Source organism: Agelaius tricolor, unplaced genomic scaffold, assembly GCF_023055355.1.
Source record: "Agelaius tricolor isolate 1412-34295 unplaced genomic scaffold, bAgeTri1.0.p SCAF_3, whole genome shotgun sequence".
In the NCBI taxonomy this organism is placed as follows: Eukaryota; Metazoa; Chordata; class Aves; order Passeriformes; family Icteridae; genus Agelaius; species Agelaius tricolor.
In genome coordinates this window covers 21,517,770-21,543,407 of record NW_027269263.1, presented here as the reverse complement: position 1 = coordinate 21,543,407, position 25,638 = coordinate 21,517,770, and the positions used below count along the sequence as shown (strand labels likewise).

Below are 25,638 nucleotides of genomic sequence, written 5' to 3'. Positions count from 1 at the left end.
ATTCATCAAAAAAATTGTGCTGGAATGTGGTTGATAAAATTCCCAGGAAAATACAGGTATTCAGAAAAATGGCTGCAATCTTCATTACTGTTTTTTGGTTTCCCTTTCAGAAATGTTCCCATTGCCAGGAACCGGGAGCCACCTTAGGCTGCTACAACAAAGGCTGCTCCTTCCGATACCATTACCCATGTGCCATCGATGCAGGTAGGAACACATGGCAACTGTATTCCATAATTACTCAACTCATACTACACTAAATAATTCTGAGGTGCTTTACAAATTACTCCCTCTCAGTTTTTCTCCTACTGTGAAGATAAAGTAATAAAAATGGTGAGAAACGGCATGCAATAAACAGCATACAGTAACACGCTGGGACAAGATGGAGCTTGTAATGAAAAGGAGTCTGCCTGAAAGAGCAGAAGAAGCCTGGCTTGGGGGAGTGCAGCTACAGTGACTGAAATTTGACTGCAGTGTGAGAACTGATCACTCATTTTTTACCAAAAATAGAAACCCTTTGTTAAAAGGATGTAAGTAAGCAGCAAGGGGGTTTCTTCTTTCAGGGTTATACTTCTATGGGTGGTCCTAGTAAAGATTTCCAGTGTTTGTGTTTGTAGAATCATCAGTACCATTTGCAGCACAACCATCCTTCTCCCTCCTAAGAAGCACTTCAGCCAGTCTCCTGAGTAGGTCCAATTTTCATCCTTATACAAGCTAATTATTTGGATGATACTATTTCCAGCTATGAGCCTGGGCTTGTGAGTTTGGTGGGTTTTGTGCAGTAATGACAGTTTTTCATGGAGATAAACTTTGTTCTTGGGTAAAAAAAATTCAATCTCAGAGTAAATAATACCCCACTTTTCCAGTCCCCTGTAACTCACTTCTGTCATACAAAATTTAGTCTGATAACAAGCAGGAAAGGATTCAAGATTACAACTCTAGACTGGAAAATAATTGCAAGCTTCTTGTTTGTTATTCCAATTCCACAGCAACCCACTTGTTCACCACCCATTTTATGCTGTTTTCCAAGTATTTGAAGTAGGAATGCTCATTTCTGTATGACTGCATTGCACCTCTCACTGTGAAGTCCCACCCTATTGGAGATGTGCATTTTATTCTAATAGGAATGTTATTTTAAAATTAATATTGCAGTGGAATATTCTAGTACCACAGTACTACTAGCAGAGAGAATTCTTGACTTCACATAAAAGAAAGATTATTCAGGTTGCAAAAATCACATACTCAAAAAAATACCAGAAATAAAGGTGTCCATTTAAGTATACTTTCGGTTTTTTATGAATCTATCTTATAGTAATCACCTAATTAAAGGTTGATATGTCTTTTCATAAGGCCCTACCTCAGCCTGTAGGATGGAGGGGTACTCATTCATGAACATGTCCTTGCTTGATCTGTGTCTTACTGCAGATGATTCCTTCTCAGTTCTGAAGGTAGAACTAGGAGATTTACTATAATGTTAATCTCTGTCCTGCCTGAGAGTTTCATGAACATTAATAAACTTGCTTTTGTACAATGTGTTTGAGACACACAATCACCAATCAGATTCACATTCGTGTTGTGTTTAGTATGTATTTGTTTCTGGTTTGTGACTTGCCCTTTTCAGTACCATGAAAAAACAAAAATCATAGTGAATGTTCCCAATAATTTGAGGGCTTAATTTAAATTCATGTTTTACTAGATACAGTATGTAGCATTTTCTGGGTTGTAAATTGAGATATCAAAATTCAGATACTCTCCTTTTCCTTCAGCTATATTAACTCTACTCCACTTCAGCAAATGTAGGATTCTCCAAAATGAGAAATGTACTGAACAATCATGACTGATTCCCAAGAGCAGTTCTGTGTCATGCATGGAAGAGGCAGCATCATGTACATAACCCAGTATATAATCATACTATTTAGTCCAATTTAAATGTAACATGTCTGCTATATAATGTGTAGACATGGGTTAGATTAAATTTGGCTTTTTTTCACTTTTGTCTTGACTTTGCAACCTGTGAGATTTTTTTTAGAGTAGCTTTTTGTGTTCAAGTTCCAAGGCTATGCTTACTTCTTTTAATTTTGTTATGAGACATCATGTTGTCATGTGGCCATCTGTTGGAGTGCACAATTCCAAGCTAATTTCCCTCCTTTGAGTAATACAGCGGTAATAAATTGCAAGAGCTTCATGGAGATGGGATACTTGGACTGTGAGGTTTCACAAACATATTTAAAAAATAGTGGAGGAGTTGGTAAAACTGGTGAGTCTCTGGTTTCACTTCAGGAAGAGTACGGTGTAGTGAGAACAAAATACTTCATTGGTGCTTTTAAAATACATTTTCCTATCTGTTTGTTCCTTTTCATCTGTATGTCTGATGTGTTCTCTTTGGCTTCTCATACCAGCCACAGGTCTTTTATCTAGTTGCTCTCAGGCCCCTCTTTACAAATTTCTTACTCCAGTCTCTTTGTAAGACCCAATTCCTCCTAATTCTTTCTGACTTTTTTTTTTTCCAATTTTCTAGCTCGTACTCTGACTTCCTCCTCTCTGCTCTTACTTCACCTCTTCCTCTCTTTTGTTTTTTCTAGTTCTTTCTCCTCTCTGGGCTTTGTTACTGCCATTTGGTTCTCCTAACTCAGCTCCTTGTCACACCTCACCCTGCTAGTCCTGGTTTGTTCTTGTATGTTGTCCTTTATATTCTCTGTTTCACTTTTCTGTGCCTTTTTCCAATCAGTTCTTTGTCTTAGCCTCCTGCTGGCACTCATCCTTAATTCCCTGCTCCTGACTTCCAGTAGCACTGGTCTCCCTCCTGCTAGCCTCCATTCTTTCTGTATCTTGGCCGCCTTTCTCAGTACTGTTTTCACTTCTGCCTGCTGGACTAGTGCTTCCCATTTTGCAGTTTTGAAATGGTCACTTTCGTCTTTTGGGTTGCTTGAGTGTTAGAAATGTCCCCTGATAGCTTCACTGCTTTTGGGACTGGTGCCTGAATCTGAGGGCAGAGGTTCATTTATAGGAAGGGCCTGATCACCCCCAAACAGAAGTATATTTGGTGGAATTTTTAAAAGCTACTAGCTAGCTTCTAAAATCTGAAAGGCCGTGCTACTAAAATCTAATAGGCCTCTTCTGAGGATGTGTACATGAAAATCCCCATATTGCTTTTCAAGGAGTTCTATTTGCTGGTTTTATGGTAGCTGGCAAGGGCATGCCTTAGCTAAAGTCCAGGTCCTACTGAAAATCAGGATATTGTTAGAGCTTTTCAGAGAAAAAATCCTGGGATGTTTATCATGGGCAGAATAACTTTTTTCCAAGAAGGAGTTTTAAGGAAATTGTTGGGCTGCTTCTGCTGAAGTTTTCAACCAAAACAATTAAAAAAGCCCCAGCTTGAAGTAGATTCTCAGCATTTAAAATTTCAGCCTGATGGTGTGACAGTAAAAGACCTTGTTTGCAAGGTTGGTTTTATCTGTGGGTGTAATCAAGCTGTCTTAATCTATAGACACTCTTCAATAAATCTGTGTAAAATAACCAAGCTATATGGCATAAGGTCTGGTTTTCATTTATGACCAAGCAGAAAATGTAGGCTTCCTTGAGAAACAAATCAACATTATTTCTCTTTGCTCAGCCTGTAAACCCTTTTTATTGGTTTTGCAGTTCTACTGTCTTTCTGTAGTGAAACTGTACAGGTGCTTCTCAGCTTCCTTGAGCTCAGTGGTAGTTCCATTTTGAAATCAACCATCCTGCTTTGAAGGATGGTGCCACCTTGCTTTATTTAGGATCTGTCACAGATCTGTTCTGAATCCTCAGAAGTTTGTGTTAACATTTACAAGGGCTTTCAGGCTTTTGGAATATGTATGACTGGTTTTGTATCTCAAAGAAATAAAGCCAAACAGAAAACACTTGCTGGAGTGTTTTTTAGGGTATGTTGAGTCATACACACTTGGTTTGTCTGAATTCCTGGAAGTGACCGTGCCTTGGTTGAGATGAAGTACCCGTGTTGTATTTCGAAGCAGTTCAGTGTGAGCTGAAATGTTTCTGCCTTTGCATCCATGTGGGTTAGGAGTTGGTCCCAGTCAGTTACTGTGCATCATGAAAGGCAGAACGTTTTTGGGAAAGGGCTGGAGGCTGCAGTGTGTCAAATGGCTTCAGTTCCTTGCAGCACTGAAGGCAGCCCTGGGGTGGGACCTGGGCTCTGGCTCTGCACCAGTGGTCAGTGTCCAACCCCACCCTGGTGAGGGGCCAGGCTCTGCCCCACTGTTGCTAATGGAGTGCTGTGCAAGGCACGTGGCTTTGTAAGTTGCCAGTTTGTACATATGGATGCTTTTATATAGCATAATTCAGGCTGTCTTTTAATTTCCTTTCATAGAAAATAGTCTTTGGCAATATAGGGTGTAAGAGAGCTGAACGTTTCTTATCCATTTACATAAAAATCAAGATCAGTAGTCCCACTTAAGTAATTTTTGTATGGAAATGACTGTGGTTAACATTGTCTGTGTTTGGCTTTCATCTGTCCAAATTTATGAAGAGCCTCTGATGTCTCAAGATAACTTAGTCCTAGGGATGTCTCCATGGAAACAAGATCTTTGTTTTCTGAAATTTTATATCCTCTCCCTCTGCTTGTTCCTCCCCACCTGGAATCAGATCCTGATGGTTGCAGCACACTTGTTCCTACAACATATATCCAGCCAGTTCCACTTACGGAAGATTTTTAACTGTAAATTAGGAAAAGATTAACAGGAAAATAAAATGAATTTTCAGAGAACAGAAATCCTGTGTCTTCACAAGTATCATTAAAGATGAGTAACAGGCAGAACACAGAGGGTGAGACAAAAGTATGAAGCTTACAGAAGAATAATTGCTTCTATTAAAAGTGTTTTAGGTTTTCCCTGACTACTTTATGGAGAAAAATCTGTGGAAACAAGGACAAGTCTCAGTTCTTTTTGCTTTCTGCCACAATGAGCTGATCATAGCTCTGTGTCTGCTGACTTCATGACAAATTGTAATCTGTTATATAAAATACTTGGAACTGCTAACCAAAATCCAGGCCAGCTTTGTAATGATGAACAATTTCTGCCTTATTGGTATTCAGCTGATTTTCTGCAGTGTGCTGATGACATTTTTCATTGTTGTCCTTTAAGAGAAACAAAAAAAAATTGCTATTAATTGGATCTGCTATTAGTATTTGCAACAAAAATGCTGACCTTAGTAGGAAATGGAGCTCCACACACAGATCAGGCATTAGGTACAAGGTTTCTGGCACTTCTTCCTGATCCTTGTAGAATCTTCCTTTCTGATATACTAGCTAAAGAACTGCATTCATTTCCAATGTTGGGTTTCCAACAAAGAAGAAAACTCCATTCTGTTCTAACATACTGTGTATGTTTTTGATGATTGCTCTGTATATTTTTGATGATTGCTGTATTATGCAGTGATAATTCATGCTGTAGTCTAAATGTATGATTCCTGCCCTTATAATGAGAAGACATTTTATTTATTTCCTGTGATTTGCTAATGCTGCATTTGAAATTATCTGTGGCAGGATTAAGGGTTTTACTCCCCTTTGCTAAAATCTCTCAAGTAACTTAGCCTCTTGCATGCTGTTTCCCTTTGATTCAGGCCAGAGGCATTCATGTTAAAACATTAAGCAATCCCTAGCAGAGGGATGCTCTGCCAAAGCTTGGGTATCTAGAAAGCTTTTCCCTCAAGCTTTAGTTCCAGTCTCCTGCTGTCTGCTAAACTCTTCCAGCAGATCGAAACAGCAGGTAGCACTGGTTATGCTACATACTTAAGAGCGTTTTAAATTAGCCCATCTTAGTTACCATTGCACTTCTCTACTTGTGAGCTCTTGGGCGTGTTGGAGTAGGCAGGAGGTCAGAAGCACCTTGCTCAATTCTCCAGGGCAGCATTGCTCGCTCGTGCTGAGGTGGGGATGGGTGCTTGGTCCTGCCCATGAGGTGACAGCCTCGGGTCAGCCTCCGAGGCAAGAAGCCATTGGAACCGAGCAGTGTCAGGCGTTTGGGCAGGTTGAGTGGTGACCCTGCAATTCAGGGTGCCCAGGGGAGGCAGCTGAGTGCGCTGAGGGGAGTGCTGCTTTTCCTGTGGCTGAAGCTCTGAGAGCTGCCGACTTGCATCACTTAGAGGCAGAGTCTGGGAGGGGGGATGTGAGGAGAAGCAATCCATACTCTGGCAGTGCTGCTAAATAAGTGCTCTGCAAATGGCAGTATTGCTTAATTTGTTCCTAAATAAGCAGTTCCATATAGGTGCCTCACTTTACATAATATGTTTAAATAATTACCTGAATCATTTTTTAGATCATAAAAGCTTCACATATAAGATTCATGAAAGCAGATCTAAAAGCAGCATGAGTGACCAGACTACCAGACATAGTGTCACAGTGTAAACTTACCACCAGGACTTGTGATTGCAAGTAAACTGTAAACACCATACCTAGAGACACACACCCCTGCTCTCCCTGATGCTGGCAGGGCCTTGGGGTAAGGGTGAAAGGCAGCATTTGTACTATGGAATGCAGGGATTGTCTGTTCAGATTGGATGAATGTGTCCATCTTCTGTGTGCTAAAGCAAAGAAGGCTGGAATAGCTGAAGGGGGTTGGGATGCAGGATTTGTAGGCTTGCTGTTGTCATTCTTACTACATACAGATCATTGGGAAAACTGAGGTTGCTTGGTAATCCAAGCAACATTGTCACTTGGGGTGTTCAGTTACTTTGTTTGCTAAAACTTTGGGGCTGGAAGGAGTGAACCTGCTAATAATACACAGATCAGGCATTAGGCAATGAACCTGCTAATAATACGCAGATCAGGCAATACTGACAAAGTATTCCTATAAGAGATCTTTGAATGAAAAATGTGTACCTGTGAGGCAAGATTAACACATGTGATGTATTATTCAAGTTGGTTTTCATTAAAAAAAATAATGCATTGCTGTCTTCTCCTCCTTTAGATTGTTTACTAAACGAAGAGAATTTCTCAGTGAGGTGCCCCAAGCACAAGGTAAGAATCCTCTCCTGGATTATACCTGGGTCTCTTGTTGCCCTCTTCTGGTTTCTAAATTTGGATTAGTAATTTTATTACCTGGATAATGTCTGTAGTCAGAGATGCTTTTAGTTCAATTATTCTGTGATATATGCTTGTGGTATATTCTGGGGGCAAACATCAACTCAAGAAGACTACAAGTTTAAGAAGATAAAATTTTTGTTCCATCTGCTCAGTGTTTCTTTAGGTCCTTGATGACTGTTCAGAAAGCTCAGCTTCATTTCCTGAATTCTGTGATATAATCAGTATGTTGCTTGCTATTCCTGTTTGAATGTTTCATTGGACTGTTGGGTTTTCTCCTTGGATTTACTGAGGATGCAAGAAAGAAGAAAAATGACTTTATGAAAAAGTTCTCCTGGTTTTTGGAGACATCTTGTTCAAGTTTACCAGTAGTAACTGGACTGAGTCCAGCCACTCAGCCTTCAGTGGGTCTGTGGGGTTCTTCTGTACATCTTTGGTTCATCAGAAGATCCCTTTGCTCCTTCTGCCCAGGGTCTGGGTGTCCTTAATGATTGTCCCCAGAGCCTACAAGCACAGTGGTGCAGAGAGCTGTCTGTATGGCAAGAGGGGACAAGGGAGACAATACCTACTCTCTTGTAGCATAAGTAATGGGATACAGTGCTGGAAATACCCTCCCAGCCCTTAAGGGAGGATACATCCCTGGGAGGTTGTGGATACCAGTCTTCCAGTTTTAAATGGTCAGAGAGTATCCAGAAAAAAACAGCTGTTCTTGTTGCCAGTTGAATACAATAGTAATTGGGCAAGAGTTTGGATGGCTTGTGCTGAAAAGGAAATGATAATAGGGAAGAATTGTGTTGCTTTTGAGCAGGGATTAGTCTCCATCTAGTTCTTGTCTGCAGATCCCTGCCTTGAATTAGACTGACATCTGGTGGTCTTTTGTTTTCACGGCTTATTCTTAATCTGTCTTTTGTAAACATACAGGAATTAGCCTCATGTTCCTTTCTGGATGTTCCACCACAAAATGATGTATTTATACACACGTATTTAAAATGTGCTGGAAGATTCAGTGCACATTCAGGCTCTTATCCAGAATTGGCCTACTTTTCATTATATAAAAGAAAATAAATTATTCTGCACAACTGTGCAATAATGTTGACAATGTACAGCAAGCTTAAATTAATGCATTAATGCTACAAGAACCTGCAGATCTTGCCAACAAACCGGGAAAGATGAGCTCCCCTTTCTGTGTAATGTAACTGCCTAAGTGCCACCCCTCTGCCCGACTTTGGATACTTGGCTAAAGATAATTGGGTATGTCCTGGGTTTGGATGGGATAGTTATTTTCTTCTTGGTACTTAGTTGCCAGCTGGGGTTAAACTATTACAGAGAGTTGTGTATTTGAAGGCTGTTTTATTTTTGCTGCCTGTTGCCTGAAGTATTCCAGGGAAATACAGTTTTACATAGATGGCTTGAGTCACTGCTGCTGTATGGGAGCACTTTGGAGTGATGGTGCTCAAACCATGAAAGGAAAGAACTGGTTTAGATTCAGGCAAAGAATCCGCTTTTCAGAGAAAATTCTGAGAAAGCACATGGATTTCTAGAGTAATCTTGAAGGATGGGAGTGGGACAGCTACCAATTAAGTTCTTAACAGTTCTTCATGAGGCAATAAAATTTTTAATTCTATTCAGAACTATCCCACTGCGGATCACTTTCTTTATTTTGTCAAAAACATAACTTCAACACCAGCAGCCTTTGTTTGACACTGAAGTTTGTTGGCTTTTGCTTAGTAAAGACAAAAATAATTTATTTGAAGCCAAGTAGAGTTTTCTTTGCTTTCTTTCTCTGCCCTCACTGCGTATTTCACTAATCATTATTGGTTTGTTCCCAATCTTTCTGCAGTGCAGAATATAAGCTTACTCTGTTCCTTCCATTCCAGTGGCTGGAAAGGGGAATTCCAGACAGTGACAATGCAGGAACAGGAAGGCTGAAAACCATTGCTCTAGAATGACTGGGGAACAAATTGCATCAATTTTTTTGCATTATACAAGTATGAGCAATTGAGAGGAAGAAAGACTTTCAATTAGTTTGTTGAATGCGATGCTTTTAGGTAACACCACCTTAGCCCTGTTAGCAAATTAGTAACTGTCTCATAGCTCACTCTGCTGTGCTGTAGCTAATGGGTGGAGGAGCTAACTTTATAAATCTCCAGCATTGAGTCCCCCAGTACAGGGCTGTTACCCTTTGGCAGTCTGTGCCTCACACCGGTAAATACACTTCATCACAGAAAGCGGCTCCTGGAGAGCAAAGGTGCTTCTTACCTCATTAACTGTGCTTGACTCTTAGGGCATAAGCAAGCTGAGTCCAGAGGGAACTGGTCCTGCCTTTCCATGTGCTCCCCAGTGAGCTTTTCCATTTCCTTCTGTCAGGATTGATGTTTCAACCATCCATGTCCTGAATGTGCTACTTATGCAAAATATCAGCTTTTATCCCAGCGAAAATGCTGTCTGAAAACTGTCATCTTTTGAAGGGTTCCTCTCACAGATCCAAACGGCTCTGTCTGCATCACAGCAAGTGAGGTTGCAACAGACCTGATGAGGATGCTGAGCTGTAGAGAGGCTATAAAAGGGGTGGGATACCTCACCTTTTGGTGGCTCAGCCATCATAGATTGTCTTAAGCCATCTGTTTGGGCAATTTTCAAGTGATGCTCCTCAGCTTGTTCTACCTTTTTGTGTTAAATTCTGTGTTTCTTAAAATTAACCAGGCTTTCATATCTCAGACTCTACTTTTGTGGAATTACTTGCTTTTGTCTTGGAGAAAACTCTGTCTGAAAAGTCTATTTCTGACTCCAATACTGACTTCTCTTTCTCTCTCTCTCTCTCTCTTGCTTTCTGTATGTTCCCTTTCCCTACCCCTGTCTTCTGTTTCTCCCTCGTTTTCTTTTTCCTTCTCTGTTTGGCTTGCTGGTTTGTCAGCCCCTCCTTCCTTGCTCTTTTCCCTCCTTGCAGAACAAGATGGTGAAAGGCAGCCTCAGCACAGAGCAGTCGGAGCGGGGGTGAGGGGGGAAGTGTACTCCTGGGAATGGATATAAAAGCAAGCACAGGTGAGTGGGGAAGAGCTTCCAGTTCCACCTGCTGTCTTACATCCAGTGCCTTCCCCATTTCTGTGAGAAATTAAGGTGCTTTTATATATATTCAGACAGTTTGTCATATTTTTTTCTCTGCTACCATCCTGTTTATTTTTTTGTATTTCTGCAGCAGTTCCTTCTGTTAAACAATGAAAGGCAAAGCTTGTTAGCTGTTACAACTGCCTGATTACTCTCTCAGCTAAATGAGTCGCAGAAATCTCCTTTTGTATCGTGTCCATAAGGCATTGAAGGTGTTTTTCTGCGAGTCTCAGAGTAGTTAGTAAGCTTCTGTATAAATAAAGTCATCAAAGTATCTTAAATTCTATATGTAAGAAATAAATAATATTGATGAGTTCAGGATTATTGTAGGATTCCCATTTTCTGGAAATGTAGATAGATCCAGGGATAAGTAAATCAGTCTTAGCAGGTGTTTCTTTTGGCCCAGCTTTTTTCTCTATTTTGCAAACAGACATGGGGCATAGAAGGTAGAACTGTATCCAGAAGTGGTCACAATTCCATAACTTTGTAATGTGCCCCAAGTTCCTCACTGCAGTTCCTTCCTGCCTCCTCCTTTGTTTAGGCCCAGCGTTCATACAGCCAAGTGAGAACTTGGTTGGGAATTCAGTTTGTCTGAAACAGCTTTTTGCCATGTTAGCATCAGAGCTGGGTCATTTTCCTAATCTGGTTCACTGTGTGGCTGGGACAATACACTGGCACAAGGAGGGAGTAGCACTGAGGTGGGAGTTAGCACCCAGGGAATGGGATGAGCTTCGGATTTCTTATTTCTTACTCAATTGCAAGTGCACTGCAGTTCAAAGGCAATGGGGTCGATTAAAATGAAATAAGTGTTTGGTTTCAAGTTAATACTTGTCACCCTGTCCATGAAACTGCAGCCCAAGAAGGTCTCTTGCCTTCATTTCACTACTGAAATGCATTTCTTACTCAAGCTATTTGCTTCTCTGTCTTTTTTCTTGCAATCATGCAGAGGAAGTTGCTGTTTTGTGTCAGTTCTTGGAACTGCTGATGGTAATCCTCTTCCTTCGTTACCATTCCCTTGCTTCCCAGGCACCTCTCCTGACTTAAAATCTTTCCTGTTTTTCAAGTAAAGTAATTGTGAAGTACTTCTAATGGTGTTCTGTGTGAAGGATGAGAGATTAATTGGAAGATTGTGGGGTTTTGGTGCAGTAGCACAAGACAGGTAGTGTCCCATATAAACACTTTTTGCAGATTGACTGCTGACTTGCTTTAGCTCAGCTGTGTTCTGTGACTTTCCATTTTTAATAGCATTCATTCCTGGCTATGGAGTGTTGTTTTAACAGTTACCATGTAAACAGTGTTTAACAGTATTCAGTGTTTGAGTAGCTTTCTCCTTCCATGGTAAAGGTCATTGGGATTCCTTTAAGCTTTTCTCTTTTCCTTAAAATGTAACAGGCAATGTAATTCATAATGTTAAAGCAGGACAAGAGTCCCACAGCCAAAGTGCCTCTTGTGGCTGTTTAACACTAGGGAAGTGATTTTTGGGCCATTCCTTTAAGGTGCTGGTGAACATTACTGTGTCCCAGAGACCTTTACACAGCTTTGTTCCCTGCATTATTTTCCAGTGCTAGCTCTTTTTTTATATATCATAGGACTGTCTTAAGACCTTGCAGGCTGTGGAATCTCTGCACTGTATTCACTGTATGCTCTAGATATCTCTCTAAGGCATCATGTCTTTTGAAATCCACTTTTTGCCTCAAGTAATTCTTACCAGAAGGTCCTATTTAGCCACCCCCTTTCAATGTTCAGAATATCTTAAAAATTAGATTCTCAAATTCCAACCTGATCTTGCATTTCAAAATAAAAGCCATGCAAATCTAAAAGGTCCTTATAACAACAACAACAAAAACTTGTTGTATTACTGTGGCAATTAAAGAACTTGAGGGGAATTCTGTAGCAGCCGAAGTAGTACTGGAACTGTCCTTCTGCTGGCCTTAGTGTAAGATACAATGGGTACTCAGTTGTGAGATTATTGGGCTGTTTTAGTCCTGGTTCACTCCCAGGCCTAGCAAGTTAAGAAAAATCCTGCGTGTTGGATAACATCCAGGCAAGTCAGTGTATTCTGTCTTCATTGCTTCTCTCTCCCTGAGCCAGTTGCCTCTAGAACATTTGGATCAAGTCCAGATCTGGAGAGTGACTGTGAGAGCAAGTCTGGTGCTCTGGATCTTGTCCAGGAATGAGGCAGGACTCTCTGTGAGTTGAGCCTGTTTCTTCCCTGAGCCAGTGCCTAATGCTCTGGACCAATTCCAGGCATGGGCAAGCTGCAGTTGTACAGGAGCCAGAGACAGCAACACGGCCCTGACACTCCCTCAGCGAGGGCTCGCCGTTGCGCGGTAATGAAACCACAGAGGGCAGCTGAGCTCTCTGGGAACCTCCCCCTTTCCTCCTCAGCTGCTGCTCCCTGACCTTGCCCGTCTGCATTTTGTGTGTGCTTGCCTGACTCTTCACTCACTCGCAGCCTGGCACCTGGGTGGGGGATATCTGCAGCCAAGAGTTGGGCTTGCTGGGATGTAATCTAATTGGCGTGCCGATGATCAAAGCAGTATTGACTTCTCCATCTCACTTAGTTAGAGTTCCTGGAGTTTAATTGCCAGCTATGAACAAACATGGGTGTTACTTTGCTCCCAGGCACACCTCTAATTCCGTTAGCTGCTTTCCATATGCATCACTTCTGGTGTAAGTTCTTTTCCCAAGCTCACTAGCTGGTAGGAAGGGATTTATCTAAATCATATCTAACCTTACTAAATAAATAAATTGCTGTTGGGCTCACTTGTGGTATGGGATAAGGGAAGGAAGGAATACATTATTTCAAGCTTTGCTTTCTCTCTATGCAGAATAAGAATGAGAACCCTAACGTAGAGAAATTAAATTTTAACTTTGTAACTTCTCTTTTGAGCTGAGCCTCCACCAACTTAGCAAACTCCTGAAGTTCATTTTCTCACCTCGGACAATTTCTGGACAGGGAGAACATGTGCCAAGCACTTGGACGTTTCCACATTTGTCTTGAAAGACATCACAAGCTTAGTCCTTCTATGAACTGTCTCTGTAATATGAAAATTAGATCCAAAAAGCAGCAGAAAGAAATATCACCTGCCCTTCGATTAGTTAAACCACACACAGCTTTACCTTTAGCTGGTGAAATCTGGCAATTTCCCAGGATTGGTTCCTGGACTCCTGTAATTTTGACACTAGTTGCACTATCTGCTATATATTCACTGGAAACCACCACTGGATGGCCCATAGGGAAACATTTGGATGCAGTCCCTGATGGCATCCCAGGAGCTGTCACCATGTTGGGACATGCTTGGCCCCTCTCTTTCCCAATCTCACGGTCAGTGTGAGGAGCGGACATGAGGTGAGTGAGCTCCTGCCTGGCTGCTGAAGGTAGAGGTGAGTGCTGTGCCATTGTGGTATGGATCATCCTGTCATCCCAGACCTCCTTCAGAACTGGACTTGCTTAATTTTTTTTTGCTGGTTGTTAAATGAAGAGTTTTTATCACATGGATTAGCTTTCATGAACTACTCGCCATTGTGTATATCTGTTTTCAGTCCACAAAGCTAAAGAGCTCTTGCTGTTGCTGCTGTGGTAGGCTACTGAGTGGGTTTTTCCAAAGCCTGAGGGGCCTGTTTGCAAATGGAGGGAAGGAACCATTCCAATATTATTTTGACTTTGTTTTTCAGGTTAGGCTGTTGAGATAAAAAGCGGTGGACATTCGTGACTGAATGGAATCTCTCCCACTGTGCAGCCATGCCCCCTCTCGACGTGCCTGCCAATGCCAGCACTTCCTTCATAAATTCTTACATCACACTCAAGACTGATGACATCACAGAATCTGACCAAGGAGTCTGAACCAGCTGTTTCCATGGACACAATCTCCATAGTGACAGTGGGGAGGGGAGGGGGAAAAAGGAAACAGGTGGGGGGAATTACAGAGGGAGGGATAAATATATATATATATAAAGATCTATTTTTTAGTCCTGAAAGACTTTGTTTTAAATGAAAGGTGCGCTATATCCCTTTTGATGCTTTTGATTAAGATTTTAAAAACCCCATATAAATTAAAAAAGAAACTTATAGCTAAAGTAAATATTAAATCCAAAATTAAAGCAAGGCATGTGGAGCCTAACATTTTGTGGGAAAGAATAGCAAAACTGGGAGTACTCCAAACAGGACTTGTCTCTGTTCCTCTTGCTTTCTTTCTCACAACATCTGATGAAATTCAATTTTGAAAGGCAAATAAAATACTGATAAATTGTTTATAGGGTGTGGGAGGAAGGCTTGGATGATTGCAGGTAATTTGGTGTCAATAGTTGTGTCTGAGGGGTAGGGAGGTTTCCATTTTTGAGAAACACTATTAACAATGTAAGCTTGAATAACATCTGCGGACTCTTGGGTTGTGAGACTCATGAAGTAAGAGGTGGCTGCTGCTTGCTAGGTCCCATACACCTCACTGGTGTGGAACACCTGTACCACACAGGGGAAGGGAGTATCTGGTATCTGCCCTGTGTGCCACAACGTGACCCCCAGATCATTCCAAGAAGCTGCCTTCAGTTTGGAAGGCAGGTGAGAGGAAGACATGGTTTACCTGCCAGATTGGGGAATGAAAGGAAGTCTGAATGTTGGTGGAGTCAATGTATCTTCAAATTGATTGGGGTAAATCCACTTGGCCCTCTTTTTATTTTTATATTTTTTGCTTTTCCTAAGGAAGGAAGAGGGAATGTCAGTGTAACAGCCTACACTATATGGTTATTTGGGGTAGGGTTTTTTTCTTTTTTTTCCTTTTTTATTTTCTTTTTTTTTCTTTTTTTTCTTTTTTTTTTTTTTTTTGTAAATTATGTAATTTTAAAACATTTGGATTTTAGGAACAACAACAAAAAAATCATGGTTTTTTTTTTCTTGTTAAGGCCTTAAGAAAGGGGTTAGTGCATCTTTCAGGGGTCACTCTGCCATGGGAATAAAAATAGCTGTTTCACAAACAGTTTTATATAAAAAAAAGCTTAAAAAAACCAAAAAAACTAATAAACTTCATTTTAACCTTGTCTCCTTTTGTTTTGTGCGAACTTGATTTGTTTAAAAGGACAGAGACAGTACTATCTGCTGCTTTTTGGTTTCTTTGCCTTCATCGGTTCTGCCTTCAGTGATGACCTTCTGAACTGGCCCAGCAAGAGGAAGACCACAAAGGCTTTGAAAAACTAAAGCTTAGGATTTGTTTGATGTTCAGAGTTAACAAGCCAATGACTGGATGAATTTTCTGTTCGTGTGAGCTGGTGGTATTTCACCAGGTCACTGACTTCTTTCACTCATAGGATGGTAGCATATCCTAGCGATATCAAACAGCGTGTTGTTTACTGGAAAGTCACTAGAGATAGGGATCTAACCAGCATGACATGGATAAAAAAATGGGGTTGATATTGTGGGGAGGGAAGAACTATTTTAAAAGTTATGTACTGGATGCTTGCTCAGCTACTCACATTTTGGAGTATTCAGCACATAAAAATAAAATCTATGATAGCTCATATTAAGATATCTATTTTAACTCTATTTTTAAAAGATCGATTTAAAGATTTGGGAGATAATTTGGCAGTTATTTATTTCTATAAGTTGCTACTCTCACTCATAAATATTTGGAAAGAAAAGGCAGCCTTCTGCTTATTCCTTTCCCAGTAGCAGCTACTGAAGTTAGTATGTCCTTTACATTAAGAAATAGACCTGTTGTGATAAATGTCACTAATGTGTCATGAATTGGTGCTGAAAATATTTAACTGCTGGTGTAGTCAGAAAAAAGTCATTTTTAGCATAGTTAATGTGATTGAGTAAATGACTTCTTTTCAACTGAATAAAAATTGTTTTTTTTTTCATAGTGTCTGTTCTATTCTACATACTCAAAAAAAAAAAGTTCCTGTTATTGCATTGATTTTATGTTGGTGAAGAGTCAACTCTGTATGTAGCACTGTGACAGCAGAACAGTGTGTGCTGGAACTGCTGAATTTGGCTCCTCAGGGTGGTGTCACAGCAGAGGCAGAAGGTTTTCAGGTAGCTGGGAGGGAGCCTTGGAAGTTTTCCATGTGGGAGCTTGTGGCAAGTATGGAGATTCAGTATTTCCTCGTGCACCGTGGCTGGAAAGTAGCGGCAGTTGTGTAGAGCAAATAAAGAAATGGTACCACAGTCAGTTCTGTGGGAAGTATTTCACAGTGCTTCAAATCCTTTGACTTAGCTGTGGCTTAATCTCCCCAGTGCTGTAGTCAGAGGTGAGGGGTGCTCTCCAGTAGAGCAGGATTGTGCTTGGTGGTTGAGGCTTTACAGAAAGCAGAGCTGTCGTGATTCTAAAACCGAGCCAGGAGGAATTGAAACAATGTGTAATGGCTTCCTGGGAGAACTTGGAAATTATCCAGAAGAGTCATAAAATCCTGTTGGAAATAAAAATTTATTTTGGCTGAGAAAATACAAAGTCCTGAGTGGATTTTGAAAGCTGTTGTACAAAACATTTACCTGCTCCATCCTGCAAAAGCAGTTAAAAGCTCGACATCGTGGATACCCCAAACTGGAAAGAAAGAAAAGGTTTGGAAGTCTTGGCTAATTTAGAATTTGTGGAGCAGAAATGACCTGCAGCAGAACCTTAAAAGAGATTGTGTATAGATGAGAATGGCATCGTTTGGGAATTGCCTGCTTGGATGAGGAATGAACTAAGGAGAGCTTGGATAAAGCAGCTCATTTTCAAAGTGCTTCTCCGTGCTGACTCCCATCAGGATCTCTTTCAAGAGACTTACACCCAGAGGCTGGAATTGAATGTGATGGTTTAGCAGCGCTTCCAAGCTAACCAGAGTGAGTCAGCACTGCTGCATGGGGTCAAAGAAAAGATGTTTTCACGTCAAGAACAGGGAATGGATTCAACATGCAAAGGATGTTTGTTGATATGACAAGGATAAAGGGAGTCCTGCCGGAGCTGGTGGAGGCCCTGGGATGTGTACAGAGCAGATCTTGATACCAGGAGCTGCCCATTGATACATTTGTTGTTTGTATGTATTGCATGTGAAATCCATGCTTGGAAATCCGAGGCACAGGCCACTGTGGATCGTGCAGCACGGGAGAAAGCCACCTCAGCTGCTCCTGCAGAGGGCAGTGGCCAACCTCACTAATCTGTACCACTGAGGTATGAGAGGGAGTTTTACTTGGGGTTGTGACATTCTTGAACCTTAGAACAAGACAAACTGATGATGTTCAATAGTATTGAAATAAAAAACATTCAGGGGTTCAGGGTGTAGGATCTGCTGAAGAATAGTGCAGATCTAGTTCATGGAGTCCAGCTAATGGCAAGCTAAAGAAATCCATTTTTGGTGGGACATGCATGTAAAATGCAAAAAGTTTGTTGAGATATGGGCAATTGAATGACAGCTCTGGAATTCTGACTATTTAATGTGCAGTAATGTACATTAAAATGTGTATTAGGAAAGATAATACCTTAAACTGGCACAGTTACAGGGGGAACATTTGGGGGCTGATTTGGATATAAACTTTATAAATTATCATGCCTATTAGCTGAGTCATTATGTAAGGAATTACCTGTGCTGTCCCAAGTGCAGTGGGTGTCCTGGATGTTACAGAAATACTTGGTAGAGGGATACAGCATTGGTCTGTCTATCTAGTCCCTGGCTTGCCAGAATGACTGAAAGAAGCAGTCCTTTATCTCAAAATGTAAAAAATTAAGTGTAAATATCATACTTTTGGGAGTGGAACAGGATATTTAGATGGTTGAAGATTAATAATTCACCACTGCTCTGGAATTTCTAAAAAATTATTAAAAATTATGAAAACAAACAGAATACAGGTAATCCAGGTTCAGTTACAGATCTAGAAAACACAAAGATATGGTTTTACTGACTTTGCTATGAGATGCTGAAAGAGTAGTTGCAATCTTGGCTTTGGGTTAGAAATCCCTGTTGTGAAACAGGATAAGATTCTTGTCTCACTGTGAAATTCCAACAAACAAGTTTAGGTTTGGGTTTAGTCTTTCATTTCAGGTTTTTTAAGATGGAACTCTGGCAGCATATTACAAGTCAGAGAATTTAGTCAACAAAGGTAGAGGACAAAAGTAATTAATTATTAGAAAATTGTGGGAGACTGGTAACAGTCTGGTACTTTTTCCTGGCATTGCTACAGGCCAGTGAGAGCTTGGCTAATGCACACCACTGAAAAATTGGCTCCATACAAATACCGTGCACCATGAGCTCCCTACCTGACCTGTGCTATTCAGCCAGAAATTAATATGTAAAGCTCTGAAGGAGATTATGAGGTTTTTCCTTAGAGTGCAAAGGTCAGTGAAATAGCTGCTGGCATCGTCCCTACATGTGATTGTTTAATTGTTTGTTCTCTCTGTACTTCTGGTGGAATTCAAAAGGTTTACTCTGTCATCCAGCTGGAAAGTGAAGAGAGTGCTGCTTACAGAATCTTTTTGTAGGATTTAATTTCTTAAGTGGATCCCACTTCCTGTTTAGTGTGTTTAACCTGAACTGGAAGGAAAGCATCACTTGTTTGCTGGCTTCTTCCACAGGGCAGTACTTAGAGCTGAGATTGCTTCTCTTCCCCCTTCATCCTCCAGAGGTTTCTTGCAATTTATTGCTTAATTCAGTTTTAACGCTGCGGTTTCAAGGTTTTGACCTTACCTGGCCAACTTTTGAAATGCTGATATTTCTTAGCAGCCCAGAGAGACTTAACTCCCATCCAAATAATTTGAAAAAGAAAAATAGTCTCCTAGCTCATAGCAAACCCCCTGTGAAAGAAATGTTCCACTCTAGCTGGGCTTCAGGAGTCATCCTGATGTGTTCTTCTCTGCATGATAAAAACTGCTTGCATGTGCTACTGAACATGAGCATAGCCAGGTTACCTGCAAATACCACCTGTATTGCATTAGGGGCTTTTGGGTTGTAGCTACCCCTGCTGACAGCCAAACTTGGAGTGCTCAGTAGATTTGGAGGTTGGTGCTCCCTGGTTTTGAGATACAGCATGGCAATGGTTTTCTGAGTTTTATTGAAATTGCTTACTTTCAGTGCCACATCTTTTAGTGGGGAGCAGCAAAGAATGGCAGAGAAATTGTTGGGGAAAGACTGGGAGGTGTTTACACTGAAAATAAAAATGGTGGTGTAAGGGTAAATTTGCACTGTATAGCGAGAGTCCTCTGAGCTGAAGCCAGTTCATCAAAGAAATGTCACCACTTCTCATGGTTTTATTAAAAAATGAGAGTCTGTACACTTCACAGCATTTGTATGATAAAAACTTAATTGGACTTTCACCCAAGTTCTTGCCCACCAGAACTGGTTTCCTCTCAGAAAAGAAATGGAATTATTAGATTCTTACAAATTGTAGATTATTTTGAGGACATTACTTTGAAGGCTGTTGGATTTACAGCAACCTGGATTATGGGGCATAACAATATCTACTTCTTCTCATGCACCTTTTCATCACCTTGAATTTAAAGTAACATGCACGTAAGACAGATCTCACGGTTTGCATTTGTAGTCAGAAGAAACGCGGAAGAGCAAACAAATTACTGTTTAGAGTTGTACTGTGAAATTCAGAATTGGCAGGTTGCAATGGATTTCAAAGAGGCAAGAAAGCACTGTGTTGTAAGCAGAACAAGGATGAATTTAATGTTACACTCCTGGGTTTTGTAATATTTTGCTGCTTTGGAAACCAAGGTGAGGAAGTAACTGTATAAAGTGGATGTTGCAGTCTCTCTGTTCACCTGGTGTCCTGCTGTGGCTGAAACTTCTGAGGGGGAATCACTACCTGTACAGGTGATAGATGGCAAAAATACAACTGCCCATTTGGGAATGAAGCCAAAGAGCTGCACTCTGCAAGAAAATAAGCCAGTAAAATAAATGCTGCTGAGAGAGACTTTTCCTGCAACTAAAGGCAGAGGCCATACAGAATGGCCCAATTCTGTAGCATCTAAGCTGGTTTCCAGGGTTGTGTTTGACTCTGCTCCAAGTGGGAATCATTCTTGGCTTTACATGACAGGAAAGTGTGCCAGGAGAAGAAACAGTTTCCAGAGCTGTGAGATGGAAGTGGGCATTTACAGCCTTGAAGAGGATGTCAAGGTTTGCAGGCCTCTTGACTGACTCCAGCTGCACTACTCATTTCTACTAAAACCAGCAGTGTCACGTTGCCACAGGAACACAAAATACTTGGAAAAGATGCTGTTACAGCAGAAGTGTAAACATTCCTTATGACCAATGTGAAAGATGGACTTAGCAAACATCAAGTTTGTGGTCTGCTGCTTCAGGAAAAGGAAAGAAGGTGCATTTTTTTAACTGCGCAGACTTGTTGTTGTCTAGAGGATTCATGGATCAGAAGATGTACAAATTATTATTAGGAGCACTGCTAATCAACAGCAGTGACTGTAGGACTGCCAGTAACTGGGAAAAATTCTGCTTTGGAGCACAGCCCTTTGGCCTCAACTACTGCCCACACCCACGCTGGATGGATTCACCCCTGAGCTGGGCACAGCAGTTCTATGATCCAAAGTTCCTCTTGAAAATAAGGAGAAGTGAGAAAACCTTTTACAAGTGGCCCAGTCATGTGAAAGAGTCATGGAGAAATAACATGTCAGTAGAAGTCTGGGGAGATTTTTTCCTGAGGTTCCTTCTAGGGAATGCTATGCCATGAGAGGAGCCCTGAGATCATTGGAATGGCATTTGAGGGCCTCACTGGTGGAGGTGGCTGTTGCTGATGACCTTTTCTGTGGGAAACTCTGTGTGTGTGAGTTTTGAAAGAACAGTCCAGGTAGGTACCTTACCAAATCCATTCTGTGCCATTTATTAGACTACAGAGCAACAGGCCCTGAAATTCACCCTTTAACGTAGAAAACCCTTTTTGCATCCAAATGGTCATTCCAAATAGGAGCTTGTCTTTGTTGTGCTTCAAGGGGGAGTGTTAGCCAGGTAGCCAGGGTTGGTTGGTACCTCTTCAGAAATGCATCAATATGGTTTTCTACCTCCAGTCAGTGGCATGCCACAGAAACTGGAATACAACAGCTGATGTTCATTTTCTAGGGTTTCATTTGACCTCTTTGAAAGAGCTGCTTGAGACAGACACCAGAAGTCTTTGCAACCTGTATTTACCATTTTTGCTGAGAGAGAGAGAGAGACAGAGAGGGAATGAGATTTGCCCCTTATTTTTAGTATTTATTTGAGTTACTTGGACATTAGGAGTAGCTGATCAAAAAACAACCTTTCCCAGTCTGCAGCTAAGTGTCCAATGCAGGGCTTGGTGGAACTTCTTGTTCCTTACAATGCAAGAGGAAGACAAGTCAGGGGCTTGCCTGAGCAACCTCTTCATGTCTGTTAGCCAGAACCCCCTACAAAAAAGCCACAGTCTTTTTTTGGCCTACCCATGTCTTCACTAGGTGCATTAAGGATATAGCAATTTGTAGTTTTTAAGAACATATGTCCTTACCTTTTTATATGTAAGCCTGCACATATGTCTGGAAATACGTAAGGGTTCAGAAGTGGAGAAAAAAATGTTCATTGACCAGCTTGTATGACCTTGGGTGGGAGTGGTAAAAACCACAGGTCTGTCACAAGTGCAGGGGGCACTTCAGCAATTAAAATGTCACAACTCAAAATGTCCCACAAGGCACTGAGCCTCTGTCTGGCAAACAGGCAGTGTACATGAAACAAAAAAACCCCTTCCCATGGAGTAAGCAGGTTTTGTACCTTCAGGCCACAGCTTCCAACGTGCTCATCCTTGAAATGAGCTTCTCACAGCCACACAACACAGCAGCTCCTGTATTTCCACTTTGCTTTCACTTCTGCCTCAACTAACAGCAAGTGTTTGAGCTTGATTTCTGCTGCAGCCTGCTGCAATTATCAGAGCAGCCAACTATCTCCAGTCATTCTGAAAAGCCTTGTGGCACTCTGATTCAAAGAGCCCAAGACAGTTCATAAGAGGTGTGACCAGGTGGAGACACTTCCATTCTCGTCTCCACTGATGAGGGGTATCTGTAAGACTGGCATTGCATTTCTCCATCTTTCATTACTTACAAGTGATCTGTGTATTGCATGGCTGTGTTGCTCGCAGGTAACTCAGCCTGTGTGTCATCATTTGTTGAGGTGTAACCCAAAGGTTCTGTTTTGGAGTTGTAGCTCAAGCAGGAGCCCCCCCTCTCACCCTGATGTGGTATCAAGGGTTATCTGTAGCTGGTCCCTGTCCCTCAGGAAGCACAGAATGCCCCAGTATCTCCAGGCTCATGCAGAGGTTACTGCCTTGGTAGCCGGTGTCTATTGCAGTGCTGTTATACTTCACCAGCTTCTCCTGTTGGATTTTTGGCCTATCTCATGTCTTCTTCATCCAGGCAGGTCTGAAGTCCTGAGATTCTGCTCCCCCCAACCCCCCCTCTCTTTCTCTTCTTTCTTGTTTTTTTACAGAATCAGAACATTTATTTCAGACTCTTAAAACTTTGGTTTTTTCTTTTCCAAAACTGAAGAAATTTTCTGCAGTGTTTGCAAAGGTATACCTGCTCTAGATCAAAAAATTAAATAAGAATTCAAACTGTGTCTGTGATCAGGAAACCCATCCAGCAGCCATGACTATTACAGCCAGGACACACATGAAATTTTTACTTGTCATGTATATTCATGTTTTAAAACTCTCCAGAAATCCTGTTATAGAACAGATTGGAAGGCACCTTTCAAGGTCTCTGGTCCAACCTGATGGCTTTGTGAAGGTCAGCCTCAGAACTATAACAGCCTGCTCACGGCTTTGGACAGTCCAATTTTGAAAACCTTCTAGTGTAGTCCACGCTAATTCTGGGCCCCTGTTCCTGTGCTGAGCTGTCCTCTAGGAGCAGCAATTCTTTGTATCTAGTCACAGTTCTCATTGTTGCAGCTTGTGATTTGCCTTTTGCCCTGTCACTGTGCCATTTGGAGAAGAATCTGACTCTGCCCTGCCTATAAAATCAGCAGTTCATGGTGGTATGACAGGTTAGGACAGCCAGGCTGCTCGAATCCCTGAAAATATTTAGCAGTGGTTTTAATCCCAAAATCCAGCACACCTGCAGGCCTTTGGTGCAACTGTCCAGAGTAGCTTGGGGAATTGGGGCAGCAGTGGGTGTTCATTCTGGATCCAGTTCCTGCAGGGAGCTGTGCCTCAGTCCCTCCCTCCACAGCCAGGACAGGGGAGTGTAGATCACTGCCTGCCTTCTGAAGCTCCTTCCTAGAGGGTCAAAGACTCGAGTCTTCAAAGCTTTACTTCTTCTAACTGCAATTCCCTGCTAGCTCCCTGCTTGCTTTTTTCCTACTTTCCAGCAAACCTGATGCTCAGGTGACGACCAGCAGTCTTCATCCTGACTCCAGCCAAGCCTAGCATGCTTGAGGGAAGCAGGACCGAAATCTCTTTCCTTCTCAGAACCCCGAGCTTTTCGCACCCTCCTCTGCCTCCCTGCTCACCTGCCCCTCCTCGATCGCTGCCGCCTCGCAGCCCTCGGTGGTTCTGTCCTTGCCGAGCTCCTGGCCGGCCCAGAGCTGCGGACGCGGCCCTCAGGGCTGTCTGGTGCTGCCACCTTAAGGCTCTAAATTCGTACTCCAGCAAAACCCGTGCCCGCCTTCCCTGGGGACAGAGGGTGGGGAGCTGGGGACCGGCCAGAGGCCGTCTGTAGCAGCTGGAGGATGGCACAAAGCCCTCACCCCACTCTCGCTGAGCCCGCTGCCTCCTCCACCAGCTCTCATGGGAAAGCATAGCAGGGTTTCACGGAAGTTTTTGCGTGCACCTCCTGATTTTGTGGCTTGTGAGAAACCATCCTTCGTAATCTGTAGGGCAGGGTCGGAGCAGATGAGGCTGGAGATGAAAGTTTCTCAGAGGTTTCTACAGCCTGCCTTTCTGTGGGGAGAGAGAGGGCTTGAGGCTTGGTTTCATCAGCTCTCAGCCACAAATTAGAGGTGTGGATGCATTTGCACTTTGAATGCTTTTTGGTGGCAAATTTTGTTGTTATTTGGCTTATTGTGTGATCTGCAGCCTTTCCCTTCTTGTGCTTCTGGCTGAAAATTCCTGTGCTGTGTGACACCGAGAGGAGGCACCTCTGACCTGAAGGTCTGTCTGAAGCCACTTCTGGAGAGCAACCAGCCAGGGGAAGACAGCGAGATGAGTGGCAGCTCTGACACTGCAGAGACCATGGAAGTCAGCTTGGCTGGGGCTGGCAGCTTTTCCCTCTACTGCTGTTCCCTCCAGCAACACTAGCAGCAAGGTGTGTTTGTAGGAATCCATGTGGATTCTGTTTCCACAGGAGCACATAGGTGATGGGATCCGTATGCCACAAAGCTGTCAGCACAGGAGGTGCCCTTCATTATCAAAAGACTTGCACAGGAGAACAGGTAGCATTAGAAATAGTTGCTGATTTTTAACTCTGAGTGCAAAGGTTATCCCAGGTATTAGGCCTTAGGTCAAAACAAAGTGAACACAAATCAAAAAGCTTTTGATTTTCAAAAAGGCAATAAAGTATCATTAAGTTAAAAAACGCAATTGAGGATTTTCATGAGGCCTTTCCCTCTTTCTGGATATGAGCTAATATGTTTTATCCTGGAGTAGCACAAATGAGAAAGGATCTGCAGAAAGGATTTAACTCACATTCATAGTGCCTGTGTTCAGTCCATAGGAGAGCTAAGGTTTGTCATCTCCATCTGTGGCATGGCTTTGAAAATTTTCATGGTTTTGTGGTTTTTTTAAGAAACCCAACAGAAAGTTTTAAAGTGTTATCACCTCAAAGGCATTCATTTTTCATGGATAGCTCAGGCCTGCATGTTGCTGGTGGTCAGGGACACCTCGTTCTGAGCTGCAAGTGCCACATAGCCATTCCTAGGGAACCTGGGATTCAGCAGTTTTAGGAAGCTGCTGCTTCTGTGCAGGTGGGGAAGCTGCTTATGTCAAGGAGCTTGCTGTTTTGCCATCAGAAGGAAAGAAGCAGGAACCAGCACATCCCGGGATGCTTCCTTACCACTCACCTGCTGCATGGCACTGTGATGTCTTTCAGCAGCACCCTGGACTTTTGGTCAGCTTAAAAATCACAAAAATACTTTCCTTCTCAGTTTCCCTAGCAGCCACAGGATCTTTGATCCTCCTTCCTGTGGATACCTCCCGAGTAAAAGAGTGTATTTTTGTTGACACAAAAAGACAATTACAAATGAGCACAGAAAATTAGGCTTGTTATGTGCGGTTGCTCTGAGAGTGTAGCAAGCACTGTTGGCAAAAGTAACCTGCAGATCATTTGGTATGGAGCTCCAAAGGTAACTGACAAACTGAGAGCCCAGTAGTAAGGTCTTGCATGAACTTCCATAATTTCTAATTTCTATTTCACTCCATATGCTCCCACTGTTACTAATTCATCTGTGAGCACAACTGTGCCAATATTTCAAATCAAAAGTTATTTGAGGGTTTTCTATTCCTGCAGAAATACAAAATACACATTTTGACTTCCAATGCACATTTG

At 42.0% G+C, this 25,638-nt stretch overlaps 1 protein-coding gene across 5 annotated transcripts in view; it reads left to right on the top strand.

Moving 5' to 3' along the window:
- Positions 1–16,021, top strand: part of TCF20 (transcription factor 20) — a 131,768-nt gene extending 115,747 nt beyond the window's left edge. For 3 of the 5 annotated variants that reach the window (XM_071423035.1, XM_071423037.1, XM_071423036.1), the window contains 4 exons: positions 111–204; positions 6,948–6,997; positions 9,975–10,102; positions 13,844–16,021. In XM_071423035.1, coding sequence (XP_071279136.1) covers positions 111–204; positions 6,948–6,997; positions 9,975–10,058 — 228 coding nt within the window. In that variant the 3' untranslated portion in view covers positions 10,059–10,102; positions 13,844–16,021. The remainder of the gene's footprint in view (positions 1–110; positions 205–6,947; positions 6,998–9,974; positions 10,103–13,843) is intronic. The other 2 variants (XM_071423033.1, XM_071423034.1) reach the window with 2 other exon arrangements.
- Positions 16,022–25,638: the final 9,617 nt, after the last annotated feature.